General features: G+C 33.8%; 1 protein-coding gene across 7 annotated transcripts in view; it reads left to right on the top strand.

The window, feature by feature from the left end:
• The window catches only part of TXNL1 (thioredoxin like 1), a 44,739-nt gene that overhangs the window by 14,336 nt on the left and 9,895 nt on the right, over nucleotides 1-20,508 (top strand). For all 7 annotated transcript variants that reach the window (XM_078153249.1, XM_078153248.1, XM_078153250.1 and 4 more), the window contains exons 2-6: nucleotides 734-830; nucleotides 2,643-2,816; nucleotides 16,912-17,034; nucleotides 18,220-18,289; nucleotides 20,033-20,205. In XM_078153249.1, coding sequence (XP_078009375.1) covers nucleotides 734-830; nucleotides 2,643-2,816; nucleotides 16,912-17,034; nucleotides 18,220-18,289; nucleotides 20,033-20,205 — 637 coding nt within the window. The remainder of the gene's footprint in view (nucleotides 1-733; nucleotides 831-2,642; nucleotides 2,817-16,911; nucleotides 17,035-18,219; nucleotides 18,290-20,032; nucleotides 20,206-20,508) is intronic.

Here is a 20,508-nt window from a genome sequence, read left to right on the forward strand (position 1 = left end):
AGAAATTTGCAAGGTACACTGAATTGTTATCACCAGATGCTTTCCGTATTTCATGTGTGGGAGGTATTTAAGTTTATCAAGCATTCATTTCTCAAAATTTAGTGCAGTATTAGCAAATCGAATGCTGGCTAATGTTGACATTAACCAGTTATATAGAGATACCAGCAAATTTTTTGTTGCATTTCAGGATTAACATCATATATACATCAGAAATTTAACATGCAAAAGTTGAAAATTTAGATATTGTTTGAATCTTGGAATAGCAAGGAGATGTAATGAAAATGTTATTTAAAATGGATGGAGAATATCTTAAAATTTTGTGGACTTTAGAATTCACAAAATGTTTTCTTCACTGTACCTTGTGCAAGTGTATGTATTACCTACATCTTACAGATAATAACGTCTGGCACTAAGATAGTCTGTTAAGTTTGCAAAGTGCTTTGTATACACCGTCTCATTTGAGCATCACAACATCTCTGTGAGTTAAGTGATACAGGTATTTTCCAGATGAGAAAACAGGGTTAGAGAACAATTTGCCCATAGCCAGTTACCTGATAATTGTCAGAGCTAGGATATTGCACGTCCTCTAACTTCAGCTAAAATACTTTATCCACAGCACCATGCTGTCTCTTTTTCTCTTTTATAACTTGAGTAAATGAAACGCTTCATATTACTTTAGCTTTTGGATAAATTATAAGTTCTTGTCAGATATATTTTCTTTGTTTTTAAACAGTTGTGGACCATGTTTACGGATAGCGCCGGCTTTCAATGCTTTGAGCAATAAGTATCCACAGGCAGTTTTTTTGGAAGTGGATGTACATCAGTGCCAGGTAAGTATAAGTCTGGGATCTTTTTAGTTTCTCAAGGAAATCAGTTTGCTATCCAGCTATATTTTCATTATCCTTCATACTTTACTTTTTCATGACATGTATTCTTTTGAAAATGGATGGAACTGTACATACTAATATTATGTAGTCAAATACAAAGCCTGTAAATATAGCCACATTATTTAAGAAAGTTAGTCTTCATAAACTGTAGTCAGAAGTATCAAGTTTTTGCCTTTTAATTTTATAGCTTTTCTTCTGATGACTGTTTTTGAAACTTGTTAGTAATTATTCTTATGATAATTTGCAAAAGAGCAATGATATTTAAAAAAAATTAAGACATCATCTGGCAAAGCCTGAGGAACATATGTAGCTACATCAGCTATATCAAAGGAGTCTCCTGTTAGGATTGTTTTTATTGAACTGATAACTTTCTTGTGTATCTATGAAGCAAAGACCTTAAGAGATTGGTTGTTCATTGAGTCACTATATATTTGTAGGTGAATAGCTAAATTGAACATGAAAAGCCCAAATGCTTGTGTGACTTATGTATTTGTATTTATAAGAAGCAACACTGAGGGGAAATTCTCTCTGAAAATAGTAAAATGACGTGTTTTGGTTTTCTGGAAGAGAAGCTAGACCCCTTAATCCTAAAAATAAATTTCAGTCTTTAATCTGAAGTATAGATCTATAGCTTCTGGTGGTACAAAAAGCCAATGTTGCTCTTATGTTTTGTGTACATTCCTAGATAGGAGAATTTGATTTGTTTTTAGATATTGGTTTGGTGAATGAAAAGAAAATCAGTCTTGTATTTGTTCAGTACTCATTCCAGGTCTACTTTTTGTTGTCACTATAGGTTTTTGACCCTCAACATTTCATGTCTTAGAAGTAACATTTTTAATAAGCTTAATTCTCAGATAAAACTTTTAAAGTATTTTGTTGCCCAAACCTTTCATTTTTATTTCACAAATAATATGACTCATCTTCACCTTACTTGAGTATGCCATCAGATATCATGAAATCTCAAGGTGACTATCTTTTTAAAACTTTATTTGTTGATATGGTTTTCTTGCTACAAAGAGTCCATACCAAGTACTGTTATAAATTTTGTTAGTTATTATTAGCCCTTTTCCTTCTAGACTATATAGATTGCTACGTTTTATCAGATTATTTTCCAATATCCCTTTTTGACCAAAGTATGCTACATGAGGTAGCATTTTTAGCTATAAAATGAGATTCTCCGTACAGAGTTAACTTGTCAATAGAGTCAGACTGGTCAACTAGTCAAAAGAGCATGCTTCAGTAGTGTGATAGACCTGTGATTTTATAGATGTGGATGCTATCACTAACACTATGCATCACAACAAATTTATACCCTTTAATGATATCAGCTTTGTTTGATGATATGTCCATATTCTTGTGTAAATCATTTTTCATGTTGGGGAATTTCTCTAGCTCTCTAGCTATCATTTGGGTACTAATGTACCATACCATCTTTCCACCTGCCATGTAGTGCTTCCCAGTACCTAAAATAATGGGTATGCCTTTAACCTTGTTTGGAGAGAGCAGCAATGATTTATGGGACTATGGGAAACTCTTAACTTTGGTTTCTCCTAGGAGCAAGCTTCATCTCAGGTAATATTTAGTTCTAAATTGTCTGTTGAAATAAGGGACATTTAATGAAGTCTAATCTTTTGTATACATGTTTTTAGTTCTTGCTAATTAAGCTTTTTGCACTTATAAAGAAGGTAATATGAATACTGAATAATTTTTAGGATTTCTTTTAATTCATAACACTGTCTAACTTGTGAATTCTAGGGAACAGCTGCCACCAACAATATATCAGCAACACCCACATTTCTCTTTTTTCGAAACAAAGTGCGAATCGACCAGTATCAAGGAGCAGATGCTGTGGGATTAGAAGAAAAAATTAAGCAACACTTAGAAAACGACCCTGGAAACAATGAAGACACAGATATCCCCAAAGGCTATGTATGTAGTTATGAAAAAAATCATAGTTATATTAGTTCAAGGTAGAAATGCATATTTTAGTACTTTAAATCACAGCTAATTTTAAACTATTCATACTGTAGAGACTTTAAATATTTATTTGGCTTGTTTTTCATAATTTAATTTTCTTTCAAAGAAGTATTTTGAAAGTAAATTTATTGAGAGAATATTGGCGTATTCATATATTTGGTAAGGTAACCATTTTTCTTGCTGAGTTGTTGGATGTTCTGGCATTTGTTATTGCTACTTTTAACTATTTTTTTAATACCCATTTTTCTTAACACTTGTTTTACACATATTTTTTCATAATAAGTGAAGAAATATGCCTTGGAAAGTAAATGTTCCCACTTCTTGACAGTTGTGTAAAATAACTTGTAAATTTTAATGTGCAACCATTACATACTGAACTACTTGCACTGCTGTTTTCCTCCTGAAATTTTCTCTCCTTTTAAATATCTTCCCTTTTCTTTTTGTCATATCATTTAAAAAAAAAAGAGAGAATCTAGCTATCCTTTAGTTCTACACCTAATTGGTAGGACAAAGCAGTTGATCATCAGCACTTAATAGTTATAAATCCCTTTAAGTATTAGATAAAAAACTTGATATATTATGCTTAGCCATTCAGTACATGTGCCAGGCAGATAAAGGTTTCTCAGAGTTTGACATAATTAAAAAATGAAAATAACAGATTATAGCATGTAACTTAGAATGCATCATCTTTACCTAATTTCCCTCACCTGGCAAAGAAGTGAGTACTAGTTTTCTCTTAATACATTTGTTGCAAGGTATGCTTATGGATTCTGAACCACATTAACTTTAATGCTTTGAATTGCTATCTTTACTATTAATTTTTCATTGCTTTTGTCACAAATTGCATTATTGCTACATCAGAATTAAAATATTAATTTAAAATAAAAATATCAATTTAGAACTAATGATTACAGTTAAGGTTAATATAGTAACATAAGTAAATGCTTAATAAACAGAAAATGTGTTTGTATTAAGTATTTTTTATTGTTTTAAAATACCATAGGTGATAACTATGTGCTTTCTCCTATATTACAATTCATGCTTGTTTAAAATAAAACATGTACTATTACTGTGAAGTTGTATAATGTATGGATTGGCATGAATGGTTGTTTTATAAGTCAGGGTTGTGACACCTTTTGGAAAATTTTGGAAAGCATCTTAGTTGTAAACTGTGTTTACATCTTTTATTTTTCTTCCCTTATTACTAAGGGTGTTTGCATGGAAAAGTCTTATGAGCTCCACAGTCCTGCTGCTTAGCCACAGGGATACTTCCTTACACATCAGCTAATTGTGATATCAGTATTTTGACTTCAGGTAGGAAATAAGCAGGAAAAAATCAAGTTTAAAGAATTAGAAATTTTATTTTCATGCAAATGTTATGGATAAAATGTGAAAAGCCTTTAAAAATGTTTTCATTTTTTTCCATGAGGTGTCAAATACATATAAAAACTTGAATTATTTAGGCCAGTAGGGTAAAATTGCAACCAAGAACTCCATTGACTCTGCCAACACAAATGTAACAGACCTAATGAGATAACGCTTACTAAGCAAAAATCTGTATGTTAAGAAAAATTTAAGTGTATGTGTAACAAATGCTGAGGATTAATGAAATAGCAATTTAAGAGGCCCTGGATTCCTAGGAACCTTGATTTTTTGTCTCAAATCTAACAAGTCTAACAAAAGGTGATAGAATAACATACTCCCAAAGATTAAGAAATACTGCCTAGAAGAATTTAGTGTAAGAATTCATTGTCTTCCCCCTCTATTCCCCTCCCAAAAAAAGGTGATTTAGTCATTGGCAGTATTTAAGACTGCCCTTTCCTTTGCCTCATGCCTCTTTCTGTTTTTGGAGTTTGAGTGGTTGTTGTTCAGTCTCTTTTTAGTCAGATATGACTCTTTGTGACCCCATTTGGGGTTTTCTTAGTGAAGATACTTGAGTGGTTTGCCATTTCCTTCTCCAGCTCATTTTACAGATAAGGAAACTGAGGCAGTCAGGGTTAAGTGACTTGCCTAGGGCCACACAGCTAGTAAGTGTCTGAGATCGGATTTGAACACAGGAAGATGAGTGTTGCTGGCGCTCTATCCACTGCTTTATAATTAACAAAATATTTCTACAAAGTAGCTCCTTGAGGGTAGGTACCACAAGAATATTTTCTCATTTCACAGATGTAGAGATTGAGTTTGAGTTCAAGATCATATAGATAATGAGTAACACAGGATTTGAACTTGAGTCTTCAGTTAAGTGCAGTGCTCTTGCTTCTGTTTTCTATCAGTGATGTCAAACTCAAATATTCCTGTGGTCATATATTGACTTAGAAAACCACAGATTAACATTGTCTATGTTGTACTGTATTTTTGTTTATTTTGTTAAATATTTCCCAATTACATTTTAATCTGGTTGAGGCAATAGGAGTTTTGAAGCCACATGCAACCCAGCTGGGTGTTTGACACCTTTGTTTTATGTCATGCTGCCATTGATATCACTGCTAATTAGGATATAATAGTCCCTTTTATGATTTCTGGTGTCCCTGGCTTCTGAGGGACTTTATGGTTTGACAGGATGATTTAAATTCAGCATGCCTTTGAATATTTTGCAACCATTGAGGAACTTGAATTCTGAGTGTTATCTTTCCTCCTCAAATAGAAGTTCAGATCCATAACATTGACTTAAATGTGTTACTACATTAGAGATATTGTCACCTGTAACACTATTTAAAAGCCAAATCCAGTCATCAGGTGTTTAGTACTGCTAGTTGAGTTTAAGTACATAGGAGGCCTCCTGTTTGAGCATTTGGTAAAACTTTAGCGTGTAGGAAAAATATTTGGCTATTAACTCCTGAAAAATCTCACTGACTTCCTTTTATACCTCATAGAGACCATTGAAAAGTAGGAGTAAAGTCCATCGTTTAAACATCGCATCACACAACTCAGGTAGCATTATGTTAACTAAGTCAGCCAATCTACTATTGTAGATACTTGTTTTGAGGTTGAGGATAGTATTAGGAAAGGAAGCATAATGTACTTTTGAGAGTCCTGGAAACAGAACAGTAGTATGAACGAGATTCTGTTTCTATTTCCATGTTCTAGTTCCGGATCTGACTTATTGGTCATGTACTAAGTCAAACATTTGAGTCTGATTCCTCATATGTGAAATGGGAAGGATAGTACCTAATCTCCCTGCCTCAAAGATTATTGTTACTGTTCAGAAGAGATAATGTATCTTTGAAAATGCTTAAGATTTATGTTGTTACTGGTTTTGTTGTGCTTCCAAACATAAAGTGCTATTTCAGAAATAAAAATTATAAAAAATAAATGCCAAATAGATAAATACAAGCTGTCCCAGAAGTCTTAGTGCAGTTTCCATGGTTCTGAAGCTTAAAAGCTGCACTAAGACTTCTGGGTCATGCTGTATACTTGACAGTTGTAATAATAACTAAACACATGTAAGTGGGAAATTGCTTAACACCCTCAGAAATGTCATTGTAAGTGATATTCCCTAGGACAGCTTTTCAGAAAAAGGATTTCATCTTTTTCTATTATAAGTATTTTTAAAATCCATCCTCAAGTTTTAAGACTTAAAATGACAAAAACCCCTAAAATATAATTAGCAATAAGACATGTACTCATGGCATGAATGTTTGCTTTTGTACTATGACATATTAGACTAAATTGCAAGTTTCACAAATATTCTTAAGTGCAGTAACATCTTTTGTGTAAATACCACTCTGTCAACACTTAAAATTCACAGCTAAATATGGGGTGTATCTATTATTGAAGTGCTGATGAATTTACATGAAGTTTGGCTAATATTTTCGTTGTTATCTTTACTCAGTGTGATTTTATGTATGTATGTAAGTAATGGTTTAAAAAAAAGTGAGTATCTTGGGGTGTGAGCTTGAGGCTTGTAGTGAATTCTTGGCTCTTTTTAACAGTGTAATTTTGGACAAGTTATGTAAATTTTTGATATACATCTCCTGTGATGTAAATCCCTTCCCCTTCTTTTAAGAATATTTTAGAACACTGTATGAGATAGTCCGTCTAAAAGTGTTTTTGGGAAGTTGAATACATCACTTATATATTTTATATTATATTGTATCATATCGTATCGTATTATATCATATCATATATCGTATCATATCATATTATATTATGAATCCCCTTTGTAAATTGGAAGAAATTGATCATTTTTTTAGGTGTAATAGCTACAGGTTTCTGCTTGCTTGGCAGATGCTTTCTGGATTTCATTAACAATCCCTCAAAATATTTTAAATAGTGTACCATGATTTAGAATCATGTAACAGCTTGTATAAAATATTGTCTTAATCTTAAATGGACAACCTTGTCAAACACCTTATTCAAAATGTAGTGCTATTTGATGGCTTTAAAGCTCTAGAGTTTTTCTTCCTGTCTCTTTTTCCTTCAGTTCTGGCATCAAGAATGGGATTAAGGAGAGTTCTTTTGGGCCCTTTAAGCAAACATTCGTGCTATAAGTACATGTCTTATTGCTAATGGCTATCAGGTCTAAATGGTGTTAACTGTACCGTGTACCTTGTTCTCTTACAGAGAACATTGTCCTTCCTGCCAATTGGTGATTTTAAAAAAACCAAAAAAACCAAAACTTTAATCCACCTGTGTTTTTTTTTTTTTAAGGCAGTTGGGTTAAGTGACTTGCCCAGGATCACCAGCTAGTAAGTGTCCAGTGTTTGGTCTGAGGCCAGATTTGAACTCAGGTCCTCCTGACTTCAGGGCCAGTGCTCTATCCACTGTGCCACCTAGTTGCCCCAATCTGCCTGTTCTTTAGGATAAATATAAATGAAGACTTTTATTTAGAATGTTTGCTACAGATTAAGTACTCTTAATAACTCTTTCTCTCCCTCTCTCTCTCCTCTCTCTCTCTCTCTCTCTCTCTCTCTCTCTCTCTCTCTCTCTCTCTCTCTCTCTCTCTCTCTCTTTTTAAATAAAACAACTACAGTACTAATGATGTACTGGGAAAATGATTTCTAAATGTTGAGGATGCAGAACTTAATTTTGTTGTTATTCATTCCTGGAGACCTAACCCTTAATAAATTATTTTAGTGGGATGTAAAAATTGTAAGAAGATGCTTAATATAAAATGTTTCTCCTGACAGTAAAGTAGATACTTTCTTGGAACACTGGGATTTCACTGAATATAGCTTAATGCAATTATATAAGAATATTGTTAGGAATCTTATTTTATAGTAATACAAACATAAACATTAGGAGGAAAAACTTTTTTTTTACCGTTCCCTCAAATCGTCTAACTCGCCACATCTACTCAGTTCCCATGAGTTAGTATCATAAACTTCAGCTATACACAGAGGCTGTCATTTTATTCTGAAAAAAGAAGTGACCTTAGCTTATTACTTCTAATGCAAATTTGGTTTTTAGTTCACTTCCTCAAAAACTGTTTTTTTGCAGTATTTTAAAGGGAATGTTACTACTTTGCCATATATTTGACATATGAAGTAAATATTTATAAATATGAAAAAACTTTATTCTTAGTTTTTTACGATTATGGAATCTTATGTTGGAAAAGAACTGAAGAGATCTAGTCCAACCCACACTGAACTTCCCTCTGTCAAATAAAATAAATGATCTGACCTCCAGCAATGAGGGATTAACCACTCCCTGAGGTGCTTTCTGTCACCTTTGGATAGCTCTAATTTGTGTGGAAGTTTTTCCTTCTGAAACTGAGATTGACCACTGTTCCTAGTTCTGTTCTCTACAACCATGTAAAAGAAGTATAATCCCTTTTTCTTTCACAAGTCAGCTCTTCAGATAGTTGAAGAGGTACCATATCCATATACAAGTGTTTTCTAAGTCTTTTCCAAGCTCAACATCTCCAGTTTTATAAACTATGTTTAGTGTGGCATAGTTCCCCTTACACATCCTGGTTGTCCTCCTTTGGATGTACTCCATTCCTGTCAAAAATGTGGCACACAGAACTGAGTATATGGTACTTTTCCTTTTTGATAATCCTCCTGGGGCCTTCTAAGAAAGGCAGTGGAATCTCTGGGGCTAAGGCTATGGAGATTTTAGTAATTTTTTTTTTATTTTTGCTTAATTCCATATTCTTTGCCAGAATAATTGGGTCATTTCACAGTGCGTCTTCCTCTCACTGAGCTCAGCCTAACTCAATTTTTCTTTCTACTCCAACCTCTGTCTTTATACCAGGGAATTTCAACATAAATCTTGCTGCTTCCTTAAATAGCCTAATTCTGTTCAATTCCCATGACCTACCCTTCACTTCCGCCACACACAGAAATGGTTATACCCTTGTTCTTGTCATTACCCATGATATTCTATGTCTGTATCTGTTAATGCCAAAATCCTTTATGGGATCATTATCTTCTGTCATTATACATTTTCATATGCCTTAGAGCTCCTGTTATTTATCCTCTCTCCATTCCCTCCACTCCTCAGTGGTTTTTTTGGTTTGTTTTTGTTTTTTAGGAGGCCGTCACTCTTTGAATTAGTTTCTTTTTTCTTTTTTAAATTTTCTTTTTCTTTTTTTTTTTACATTTTTTGTTACATTTTGAGTTCTGAACTATCTCTCACCCTCCTTCCCAATCCTGAACCAAAGAAGGCCAACATTTGTCACAGATATGTGAAACCATGCAATGCATATTTCCATATGTCAAGTTCTTTCTCTAGAAGTGAATAGCATCTTCCTTCTTAGGTCCTTTGTAGTTGAATTGAATATTTATATTACTCCAAGTAGCTTAGTAATTCAGTTACTCTTCGGACAATATTGTTGTTACTGTATACAATGTTCTCTTGGTTTTGCTCCTTTCTGTCTTCATTATTTCATGCAAGTCTTTCCATGTTTTTCTGTAATCAACCTGCTCATCTTTTCTTAAAGCACTATCTTACAGACAGTAGTATCCTATCACAATCATATACCACAACTTATTCAGCCATTCCCCAATTGATGGGCATCCCTTCAATTTCTACTTCTTTGCTACCCTAAAGAATGCTACTGTAAACATTGTAGAACATGTAGGTTCTTTTCCTTTTTCCCTGATCAGTGTGGGAAACAGACCTAATAGTGGTATTGCTGGGTTAAAGGCTATACATAGTTTTATATCTCTTGCAGCATGATTCCAGATTGCTCTCCAAAATGGTTGGATAAGTTCACAGTTTTATCAATAGTGTATTAATATCCCGGTTTTTACATATCCCCTTCTAACATTTGTCATTTTGCCCTTCTGTCATTTTAACCTATCTCATTGGTGCAAGATGGTAGCTCTCCAAGTTGTTTCAATTTGTATTTCTTTAATCAGTAATGATTCAGAGTATTTTTTCATATGACTTTAGATTTGATTTCTTCTTCCAAAAACTGCCTGTTTATATGTTTTGACCATTTATCAATTGGAGAATGACTCATATTCGTAGAAGTCTGACAAAATTCTGTAGATATTTGAGATGAAATATTTATTTACGAAACTGTATAAATTTTTTCTCCTAGTTTTCTTCTTTCCTTCTAATCATTGCTACCTTGATTTTATTTGAATAAACCTTTTTAAATTTTAAATTTAATGTAATCAAAATTATGTTTTGTATCTCACAGTGCTGTCTCTTGTTTATTCATAAATTCTCCTATCTACAAATCTGATAGGTAATACATTCCATGTTTTTCTGATTTACAGACACCTCCTTTATATCTAGGTCATGTATCCATTTTGATTTTATCTTCATAAAAGGTGTAAGATATTGATCTATACCAGTTTGTGCCAAACTGTGTTCTAGTTTTCCTAGCAATTTTTACCAAATAGTGAATTCTTATCTCAGAAGTCTAAATCTTTACATTTGTCAAACACAAGGTTACTATAATCATTTACTACTGTGTATTGTATATCTGCTCTCTTCCACCAATCCACCATTCTGTTTCTTTTTTTTTTTTTGGTTAGGCAATGGGGTTAAGTGACTTGCCCAGGGTCACACAGCTAGTAAGTGTTATGTGTCTGAGGCCAGATTTGAACTCAGGTCCTCCAGAATCCAGGGCTGGTGCTCTATCCACTGTGCCACCTAGCTGCCCCCACCATTTTGTTTCTTAGCCAGTACCAGATAAACTGCCCCCAAAGCTTGCTTTTTTGTTAATTTGGTAGAATCTGCCCAACAGCATTGCACTTCTGGCCAGACGCTATCCCAGGAGGTCAGATCTTTCCTAACGTCCTCCCAAGTTGTCTTAGATTGGACAACTACTTTTCTCCAAATTTAAAATTCTCTTTCTTTAAAATTCACTTTGAAGCATTATTTTAAGTTATTTGGAGGAGCCCATTAATTTCCTGTCTTATTCCACCATCTTCCCAGAATTCCTTCTGCCATCACCCTTTTTTGACTATTTTCTTTTCTTTTTTTCTTTTTTGGAATAACAATCTCTCATTTTAATAATGCAAGTTTGCTATTGGCCATGCTTGGGGATTTCAATGTTGAGAGAAGGCACTTCAGAAGACCAGACACTTGGGATTTCTTTAAAAAAAAAAGTGAGATAATTGCATCCTAGTCCAGGTGGTTACCTGAATCCAAAGAGAAAGAAATCCTGTATTGTGTCAAGCAAGTTTCTAGCAGAGTGTCTGTAGGTTCACACCTACAAAGAAGGTTTATCATTTGACGGTGTCTACTTATTGTATGGTGTCATCAGAAGATACAGTTTTCATATCTGCACTTTTTATAGACATTTTCAGAATATATGATTTCATGTTGACTTTTATAACAGTTTGGTCAGATGCTAAAGGTGATTCATATACTGAGTTTCCCAGTTGTGATTGTCCAGTCAGACCTGTCTTTCCCTAAGGCCAAGGCCATGAGTCCAGCCAATTATGGATAACAGGACAAGGCCAGGATAAATTTGGTGTCTCTACTTATAGAATCCCTAGCTTCCTTAAGGTTTAATCCAAGTTTTGTTGAGGTTTAGGGTGCTGGGAACCCAAAATTCAAGGGCTTGCAGGTCCTGCCTTGAATGAATTCTACTCAAGCCTTCTTTCAGTCAGAGACCAGGTTTATTGCTTTGCCAATAGGAATGGGCCAGACTCTTACAGAACCTGAGCTTCTCATTTTTTTCTTATCTCTGCCTTTTGTGAACCAGTTCAGCGCTTTAATATCTACTAATCTTGAATCCCCTGACCTCTGTGAAATTAGCAGTTATGTGTTGCCCAAACCCAACCATAGGTCACTTCCACCATTCACCTTATTTGCTTCTGTTTACTAGCTGCTGAATGGAACTGGAGAAAAATCATAGAATTTTTGATTAGGTCCACTACAAATTTATTACATAATCTCATCTGGGCGCTCACTGAAATAAGGTAATCTTTTGACACCTCCCTAATTGATGCTTTTTTTTCCTACTTACCGAGAAACTGTTTCAAAACTTTCTTCAACTTCCCCATCCTCTTAACTGAGGAATTCTCACATTTCATCAAAAAATTGATGACGTTCACTTTCTCTCTTTTCTTTTTCTCATGCCATTGGGCTTTCTTCTTCCCTCACCATCTCTTCCTTACTTCTCTGTGAAGAGGTGCTCTTTCCAGTCTCACCCATTCCCTTCTCAAGGTGAGTTTCCCCTTTACCATCCCTATTTTTTGGTCTTTTCCTTATTTTATCCTTTCTCTACTGCCTGTAAGCACAACCATATCTCCCTCATCCTTAAAAACAACAACAACAAAACCTTTTAATCCAGTCATCTCCATGGCTCATAATTTAGTATCTCTGTTTCCCATTTTGGCTAAAAAGCTTGAGAAAGCCATTTTCACTAGGAGCCTCTGCTTCTCTTCTTACTCTCTTCTCAATGCTCTGTACTTTGTTTGCTACCCAGCTCATTTCACTGGAATTTCCTTTTCTAAAATTGCTAATGATCAGATTGTCATATCTTTAAAAATTTTTTTTCCCATTTAGCCAATGTTTTGTTTTTTCCAATTACATGTAAAGACAGTTTTCAACATTCAATTTTATAAGATTTTGAGTTCCAGATTTTTTTCTCCCCTTTCCCCAAGATGGCAAGCAGTCTGATATAGGCTATATGTTAAGTGTATTTCCACATTAGTCATGTTGTGAAAGAAGAATCAGAACAAAAGGGAAAAACTATGAGAAAGAAAAAACAACCAAAAAAGAGAGAAAATAGTATATACTTCGATCTGCATTCAGACACTATAGCTCTTTCTCTGGATGTGGGTAGAGTTCTCCTTCATGAGTGTTTTGGAATTGTCTGAGATCGTTGTATTGCTGAGAAGAGCAAAGTCTAACAAAGTTGGTCATAAAATGTTGCTATTACTGTGTACAATACCTTCTTGGTTCTGCTCACCTCACTCAGCATCAGTTCACATAAATCTTTCCAGATTTTTCTGAAGTCATTTCTTTTTAAAAAAATTTTATTAATTTATTTTGATTTATCAGTAATCACTTCCATATGCTTTTGAGTTTAAAATTTTTTCTCCCCCTTCCTCCCACCACCCTCCCCAAGACGACACACAATTTGATGTAGGCTATACATTTACATTCCTGTTAAACATATTTTCACATTAGTGGTGTGGAAGTAAAAATTAAAACCAATAGGAGGAACCATCAGAAAGAGGAAACAAAACTCAACAGAAAAGAAAAAAAAATAGCAATTCAGCTTTCATGGTTCTTTCTTTGGATGTGAATAGCATTTTCCATCACAAGGCCTGTGGAGATGTCTTAGATCCTTGTATTGCTGGGAAGGCTTAAGTTTATCAGTATTAGTCATCACATGTGTACAACGTTCTCTAGGTTCTGCTCATTTCACTCAGCATCAGACCATACAAGTCTTTCCAGGTTTTTCTGAAGTCAGCCTGTTCATCATTTCTTATAGTACAATAGTATTCCATTACATTCATATACCACAACTTGCTCAGCCATTCCCCAATTGAAGGGTATTCCCTCAATTTCTAATTCTTTGCTACCACAAAAAGAGCTGCTATAAATATTTTTGTACGCTTCCTTTTCTCTTTTTTATGATCTCTTTGGGATTCAGACTTAGTAGTGGTATTGCTGGATTAAAGGGCATGCACAGTTTTATAGCCCTTTGGGTATAGTTCCAAATTGCTCTCCATAATGTTGGATCGGTTCACAACTCAACCAACAATGCGTTAGTGTTCAGTTTTCCCACATCTTCTCCAACATTTATCATTTTCCTTTTTTGTCATATTAGCCATTTAGGTGTGAGGTGGTACTTCAGAGTTGTTTTAATTTGCATTTCTCTAATCAATTTTAATTTAGAGCTATATTGTCAAATCTTTTTTTTTTAAAATTTACTTATTTTTAGTATTCAACATTCATTTCCACAAGATTTTGAGTTCCAAATTTTCTCCCCATCTCATCCCTACCCTCATCCCAAGATGGCATGCATTCTGAATATCCCTTCCCCTAATCTTCCCTCCCTTCTATCTCACCCCCCTTCTCTTATCCCCTTCCTCTTCTGTTTTCCTGTAAGGCAGGATAGATTTCTGTACTCCATTTCCTGTATTTCATATTTCCCAGTTGCATGTGAAAACAATTTTTTTAACATGTGTTTTTAAAACTTTAGGTTCCAGATTTTCTCCTTCCTCCCTCCCCACCCACCCTCATTGAAAAGGCAAGCAGCTTGATACAGGTTATGTATGTGTAGTTATGCAAAACACTTCCGTAGTAGTCATATTGTGAAAAACTAAGTATATTTCCCTTCATCCTATCCCATCTCCCATTTATTCTATTTCTTTTTACTCTGTCCTTCCTCAGAAGTGTTTGCTTCTGATTACCCTCTCCCTCAATCTGCCCTCCCCTCTATCATCCCCCTGCTCTCTTGTCCCCTTTCCCCCCTTATTTTCCTGTAGGGTAAGATTGATTTCCATACCCAATTGAATGTGTATGTTATTTCCTCCTTAAGCCAAATCCGAGGAGAATAAGATTCGCTCATTCCCTCTCACCTTCCCCCCGTTTCCCTTCCATTGTAAAAGCCTTTTCTTATCTGGTTCACGTGAGATAATTTACCCTATTCTACCTCTCCTTTTCTCCTTCTCCCAGTATAATCCTTTCTAACCTCTTAATTTTATTCTCTAGATATCACCTCCTACATCTTCAACTCACCCTGTGCCATCTGTCTGTCTGTCTCTGTCTGTCTATCTATCTATCTGTCTTTCTATCTATCTATCTGTCTTTCTTTCTGTCTGTCTACCTACCTTTCTTTCCGTCCATCTGTCTTTCTTTCTTTCTTTCTTTCTTTCTTTCTTTCTTCTTTCTTTCTTTCTTTCTTTCTGTCTTTCTGTCTGTCTGTCTGTCTGTCTGTCTGTCTGTCTGTCTGTCTTTTCTGTCTTTCTGTCTTTCTGTTTGTATATATATATGTGTGTGTGTGTGTATATGTATACATACATACATACATACATACATACATACATACATATAGTTTTTTCTCTCCAAGTACCCTAATACTGACAAAGATCTCATGAGTTACAAATATCATCTTTCCATGCGGGAATGTAAACAGTTCAACCTTAATAAGTCTCTTATGATTTCTCTTTCCTGTTTACCTCTTCATGTTTCACTTGAATCTTATATTTGAAAGTCAGGTTTTCTGTTCAGCTCCGGTCTTTTCATCAAGAATGCTTGAAAGTTCCCTGTTTCGTTGAATGACCATTTTTCACCCTGAAGGATTATACTCAGTTTTGCTGGATAGGTGATTCTTGGTTGTAATCCTATCTCCTTTGCCCTCCAGAGTATCATACTCCATGCCCTCTGGACCCTTAATGTAGAAGCTGCTAAATCTTGTGCTATCCTGAGTGTGTTTCTTTCTGGCTGCTTGCAGTATTTTCTCCTTGACCTGGGAACTCTGGAATTTGGCTGCAATATTCTTAGGAGTTTTCCTTTGGGGATCTCTTTCAGGAGGTGATTTGTGGATTCTTTCCATTTCTGTTTTGCCCTCTGGTTCTAAAATATCAGGGCAGTTTTCCTTGATAATTTCTTGAAAGATGATGTCTAGGCTCTTTTTTTTTTTTTGATCATGGCTTTCACATAGTCCAGTAATTTTTTAGTTATCTTTCCTGGATCTGTTGTCCAGGTCAGTTATTTTTCCAATGAGATATTTCACATTGTTTTCTACTTTTCATTCTTTTGGATTTGTTTTATAGTGTCTTGATTTCTTATAAAGTCATTAGCTTCCAATTGCTCTATTCTAATTTTTGAGGAAGTATTTTTTTCAGTGAGCTTTTGGACTTTTCCATTTGGCTAATTCTGCTTTTTAACGTAGTCTTCTCCTCATTGGCTTTTTTGCCATTTGGGTTAGGCTATTTTTTAATATGTTATCTTCAGTATTTTTTTGGGTACACTTTTCTGTATCATACTTGATCCTGTTAAATTTGACTCATTCTATTCTGTTGTGATCCCTGGCTGAGGGAGAAAAGAAGTAGGATTTTTAAAGATTCTATATAGATCTTAAATTTGCATTGCTACTACAGTCTGCTGAGTTTGAGAAATATGTGGTTAAATCATTTGCAGTCTGTAGATTAGTGAGTTGTTTCCAAATAAATTTGTTATTGAGTAGGCTAAGCCTTTAGACCATGGATGGGGAACCTGTGTCCTCAAGTATGGCTCTTTGACTAAATCTAAATTTCGCAGAAGAAATGCCATTAATAAAAGGATTTGTTCGTAAAACTTGAGCTCAGTCAAAAGGTGCTCTTTGGTCAAGATAAATGGTACCCAGTATAGTTGAAGATTGTTTTGCTCTGTGGAATTAAGTGATGTTCTTGTCATGTAGATAGTTGTATTTTTTGAAGTATCAAGTTTTTTTAATATCTGCAGTAATACTTAGCAGCCAGTTGATTTTGATATGTGGTTGGGGCCCAGGTGGTGTCTGGTGATGAATAGTAGGTTTCAATCAATAATTAAGATGGGATAAGAATGTAAGAATTATTACAAATTATGTATACATTTCCTTTAACAACTAATAATGTGAATAATTATAATAATTTTTTTCTTAATTTTTGAGGTATTTATATTAGATCTTTTCCCTAAAATCTTAATTTATTTTTTTCCCCAGATGGATTTAATGCCCTTTATTAATAAAGCTGGATGTGAATGCCTTAATGAAAGCGATGAGCATGGATTTGATAATTGTTTACGCAAAGACCCTTCCTTCTTGGAATCTGACTGTGATGAACAGGTATGTAATGTTTAACTCAAAATTTGGAAACAATACTTAGTGTTAAAGGGTCTGTGAGTAAAAATTTGATGGGCATTTTAGAGCTAAGAAAAGGGTTCCTGCTTCCAGCTCTCCAGTCTCGAATCTCTCTTCCCTGACATCATAAAACATAAAAAATCTATTTATTTTGTTCCTGGAAAGCTTGCCAGCAGCAGCATTTTACCGTCTGAGATTCTGGTCAAAGAAAGCACTTTTTAAAAAAAGTGTTTATTCACATCTTTTGTTTTTATGTCACCTGAAGTTCCCAGTGTGTGTGTTATGTATATATAGAGCTATCTATCTATCTATCTATCTATCTATAGTGTATGTATATATACACATGTGTATATATGTATGTATCACATATACACATATGTGTATGAATATACACATGTACGTGTATGTACACACACATACCTATATGTAGATCTATACACACACATATAGGTATTGATCTGTATATAGCTATCTATCTATCTACCTCCTTCCTTCCCTTGCTGGAGCTAATTCTTCAAAACAAACAAAAAAACAATTCAAGGTAACTAACGGTTTGAAAAAGTCTGACACAATTTGTATGAGTTCATAAAACACTTCTCATATCTCAGAGTTACTCATGTTTTCTTATAATGAGATATATTTCATTGCATGCATATACCATAATTTGTAGTGCATATCTCATATTCAGATTTTTTGCGACCACAGGAAGTGTTTTCTGTAAATATTTTAGCATGTAGGGGACTTGCCTCTGACTTTGACCTTCTTTGTATATATGCTTAGTACTGGGATGGCCACATGATTTATCAGTAGTTGAGACATTTTTCTTGCATAATATCAAAATATTTTTCAAAATAGTTCACAGTTCCACAATAGTATATATATAATAGTATGTGTATAATGTCTTCCCACATTGCTCACATTATGAACTATTTACATATTTTATTGTCTTTATTCCTTTGAGGGGTATTAGGTGAAAAATGAAATGTTTTATTCTATATTTCTCTTATTTCCAACCTACTTTGAGGACTGAGCGATTTTTAATGTTATACATACCTATAATAACTTTTTCTGCCAGTCTTTGATATTTTATGTGCATTGAAGTATTGGACTTTTTTTTTTTTGCTATCACTGCTTAAACTTTCATGATGATGAAACTCATTTTCTTCACAGCTGCTTATCACTGTGGCTTTCAATCAGCCTGTTAAGCTTTATTCCATGAAATTTCAAGGGCCAGATAATGGTGAGTAAATAATAACCTTTCTTTTAACTGTTAGCTTTAAATTTTTTAGTTATTCAATTTTTTTTTGTTATTTTTTGACCTAGAAGAATTAAGTGGGCATGAGGAGTTTTTGACATCTTTAATGACATGAACTGAAGAGTACTATTTGCTACTCACTACAGAAACTTTATTTTGCATTCAGAATTCTAGTATTGATTTTAAATCCACTGGGGTGGATTTAACTACCTTAGTTTAAGTGGATAAAAAATTGATTCTGTCTAAAAATAAACTTTAAATACATTCTTTGTGATTTAATGTCATTATAACATTTTAATAGATCATTAAGTGTTGAAATCAAGTTTCATTGTTTTAACAGCTCATAGATAACTTTTTTAAAAAAAATTGAAATTTAATGGTGTCAGAGACTATGTTTCTTGAGCTCATCTTTTTTGTGCTCCTCAGTAGCTAACACAATGCTCTGCAGATAGTATGCATCCTAAATAAATGTTTAATGAACAAAATTCTACTTCTTGAAACGAACAAGTAGTTAATTTGATTATAGTAAGCATGGGCGTTAATGATTAATTCAGATTATTAGGATATATATATATATACATATATATATAATATGATTATTCGGATTAATCTGTAGGAAGATGGCATTTTTTTTAAAAAGGGAATATTTTAAAATTGGAGGTTACAAAAGGGAAATATATTTAAAGTTAAATGTCATATATTGTAAAGAGTGTATCCAAGGCATGAAGATGCTAGGTTATTTTTTTTTTTTAATTTACTGTTCTTTTGGAGCCTTTAAGGGAAAGTTCTCTTCCCCCTCAATGATTTGAAAAACCAAGTTGGCAGTGAAGTCTGTGGATTCCTCAAGATTCCAAATAGGCCTAATTTTAGCTTTGGAAACTCAGATTATTAGAGGTAACATTTCCTTAATAATATGGCAACACATTCTGCTATATGATAGATGAGGTGAGTAGTTAGTGCATATTTGAGACTTTGCAGTAACAAGAAATAATTGCTTTGTTTTGAGATTATTAGATATTAAAGTTATGAGGGAAGACAGGAAATTTTGACCATCATATAATTCCAGATTTTGAAGGTTCATCCCTTTTTTGAGCAAATAGGTAATTTCTCAATTTTGAGCAGTTGGCTAAGTGACCTTTTAAAAAAAAAGTTGATTGAGTTTCAAGTTTTTCTCCAAATGTCAACTTATATTTTCCCCTGTCTTTTTAGATATTTTGTCTGTTTATCAAACTGTGCCATTTAAAATTAGTTTATAAATTTAAAGCACTTATTAAAAAATGCTGTAGAAAATTTTTTCAAGACATATGTTGCTTCCCTCCTGTTGGGACCTTAATTACTTCATTTTATTTCACTAGGCCTTAGTTTCCTTATCTGTAAAATGGTGTTGGATTAGATCTCCAAAGTCCTTTTTAGTTCTAAAGTTTATAACCCATAAGAATCCCTTATTAAGCAAGTTTCTGATTCTTCCCCTACCTCCAAATTTAATTTAGAAATAGAAATTTTAGCATGCCCTGAAAGTGAGGGCAAATTATTAATGCTGATATTCCATTGAAAATATCCTTTTTATTCATCTCAGTCTGATTTGAAGGCCTTCTTGCTCACATGTCCCCACTAAGATATTTTTTAAATCTTAAGATCTGAATAATTATTGGATGTTAGCAGAGTATTTTAAGGTTTCCCTAAAAAGTTCCTGATCTGGAGGTTTAAAAAACTCTTTTTTCCGTGTAGGTCAGGGTCCTAAGTATATAAAAATCTTTATCAATCTACCCCGATCTATGGATTTTGAAGAGGCAGAAAGAAGTGAACCAACTCAAGCCCTGGAACTAACACAAGATGATATTAAAGAAGATGGTATTGTCCAACTTCGTTATGTTAAATTCCAAAATGTTAACAGTGTAACTGTAAGTAATGTTTCATGAAGGCATCAAAAAGATTTGTTAATGACTTATGTAACTAGTTATTCATATTTAGTGACTTCCATTCTTATATATGCTAAACTAATTTAATTTTTCTCTTTTAAACTCGTGAATTCTTCCCCCACTCTATTATGGACTAGCCAGTTTTTTATATTTTGAAGTCTCATAAAATGCATATGAAAAATGTTGGCTTAACTTAACTCTTTTTTTAAAAGTAAATTATTTTTAAAGATATATTTAATTCTTTAAAATTTCTGTGTAGCTATAGAAGGCTAATGGGTATAAATG

Source organism: Phascolarctos cinereus, unplaced genomic scaffold (genome assembly GCF_003287225.1).
Source record: "Phascolarctos cinereus isolate Bilbo 61053 unplaced genomic scaffold, phaCin_HiC Scaffold_4;HRSCAF=312, whole genome shotgun sequence".
Taxonomy (NCBI): domain Eukaryota; kingdom Metazoa; phylum Chordata; class Mammalia; order Diprotodontia; family Phascolarctidae; genus Phascolarctos; species Phascolarctos cinereus.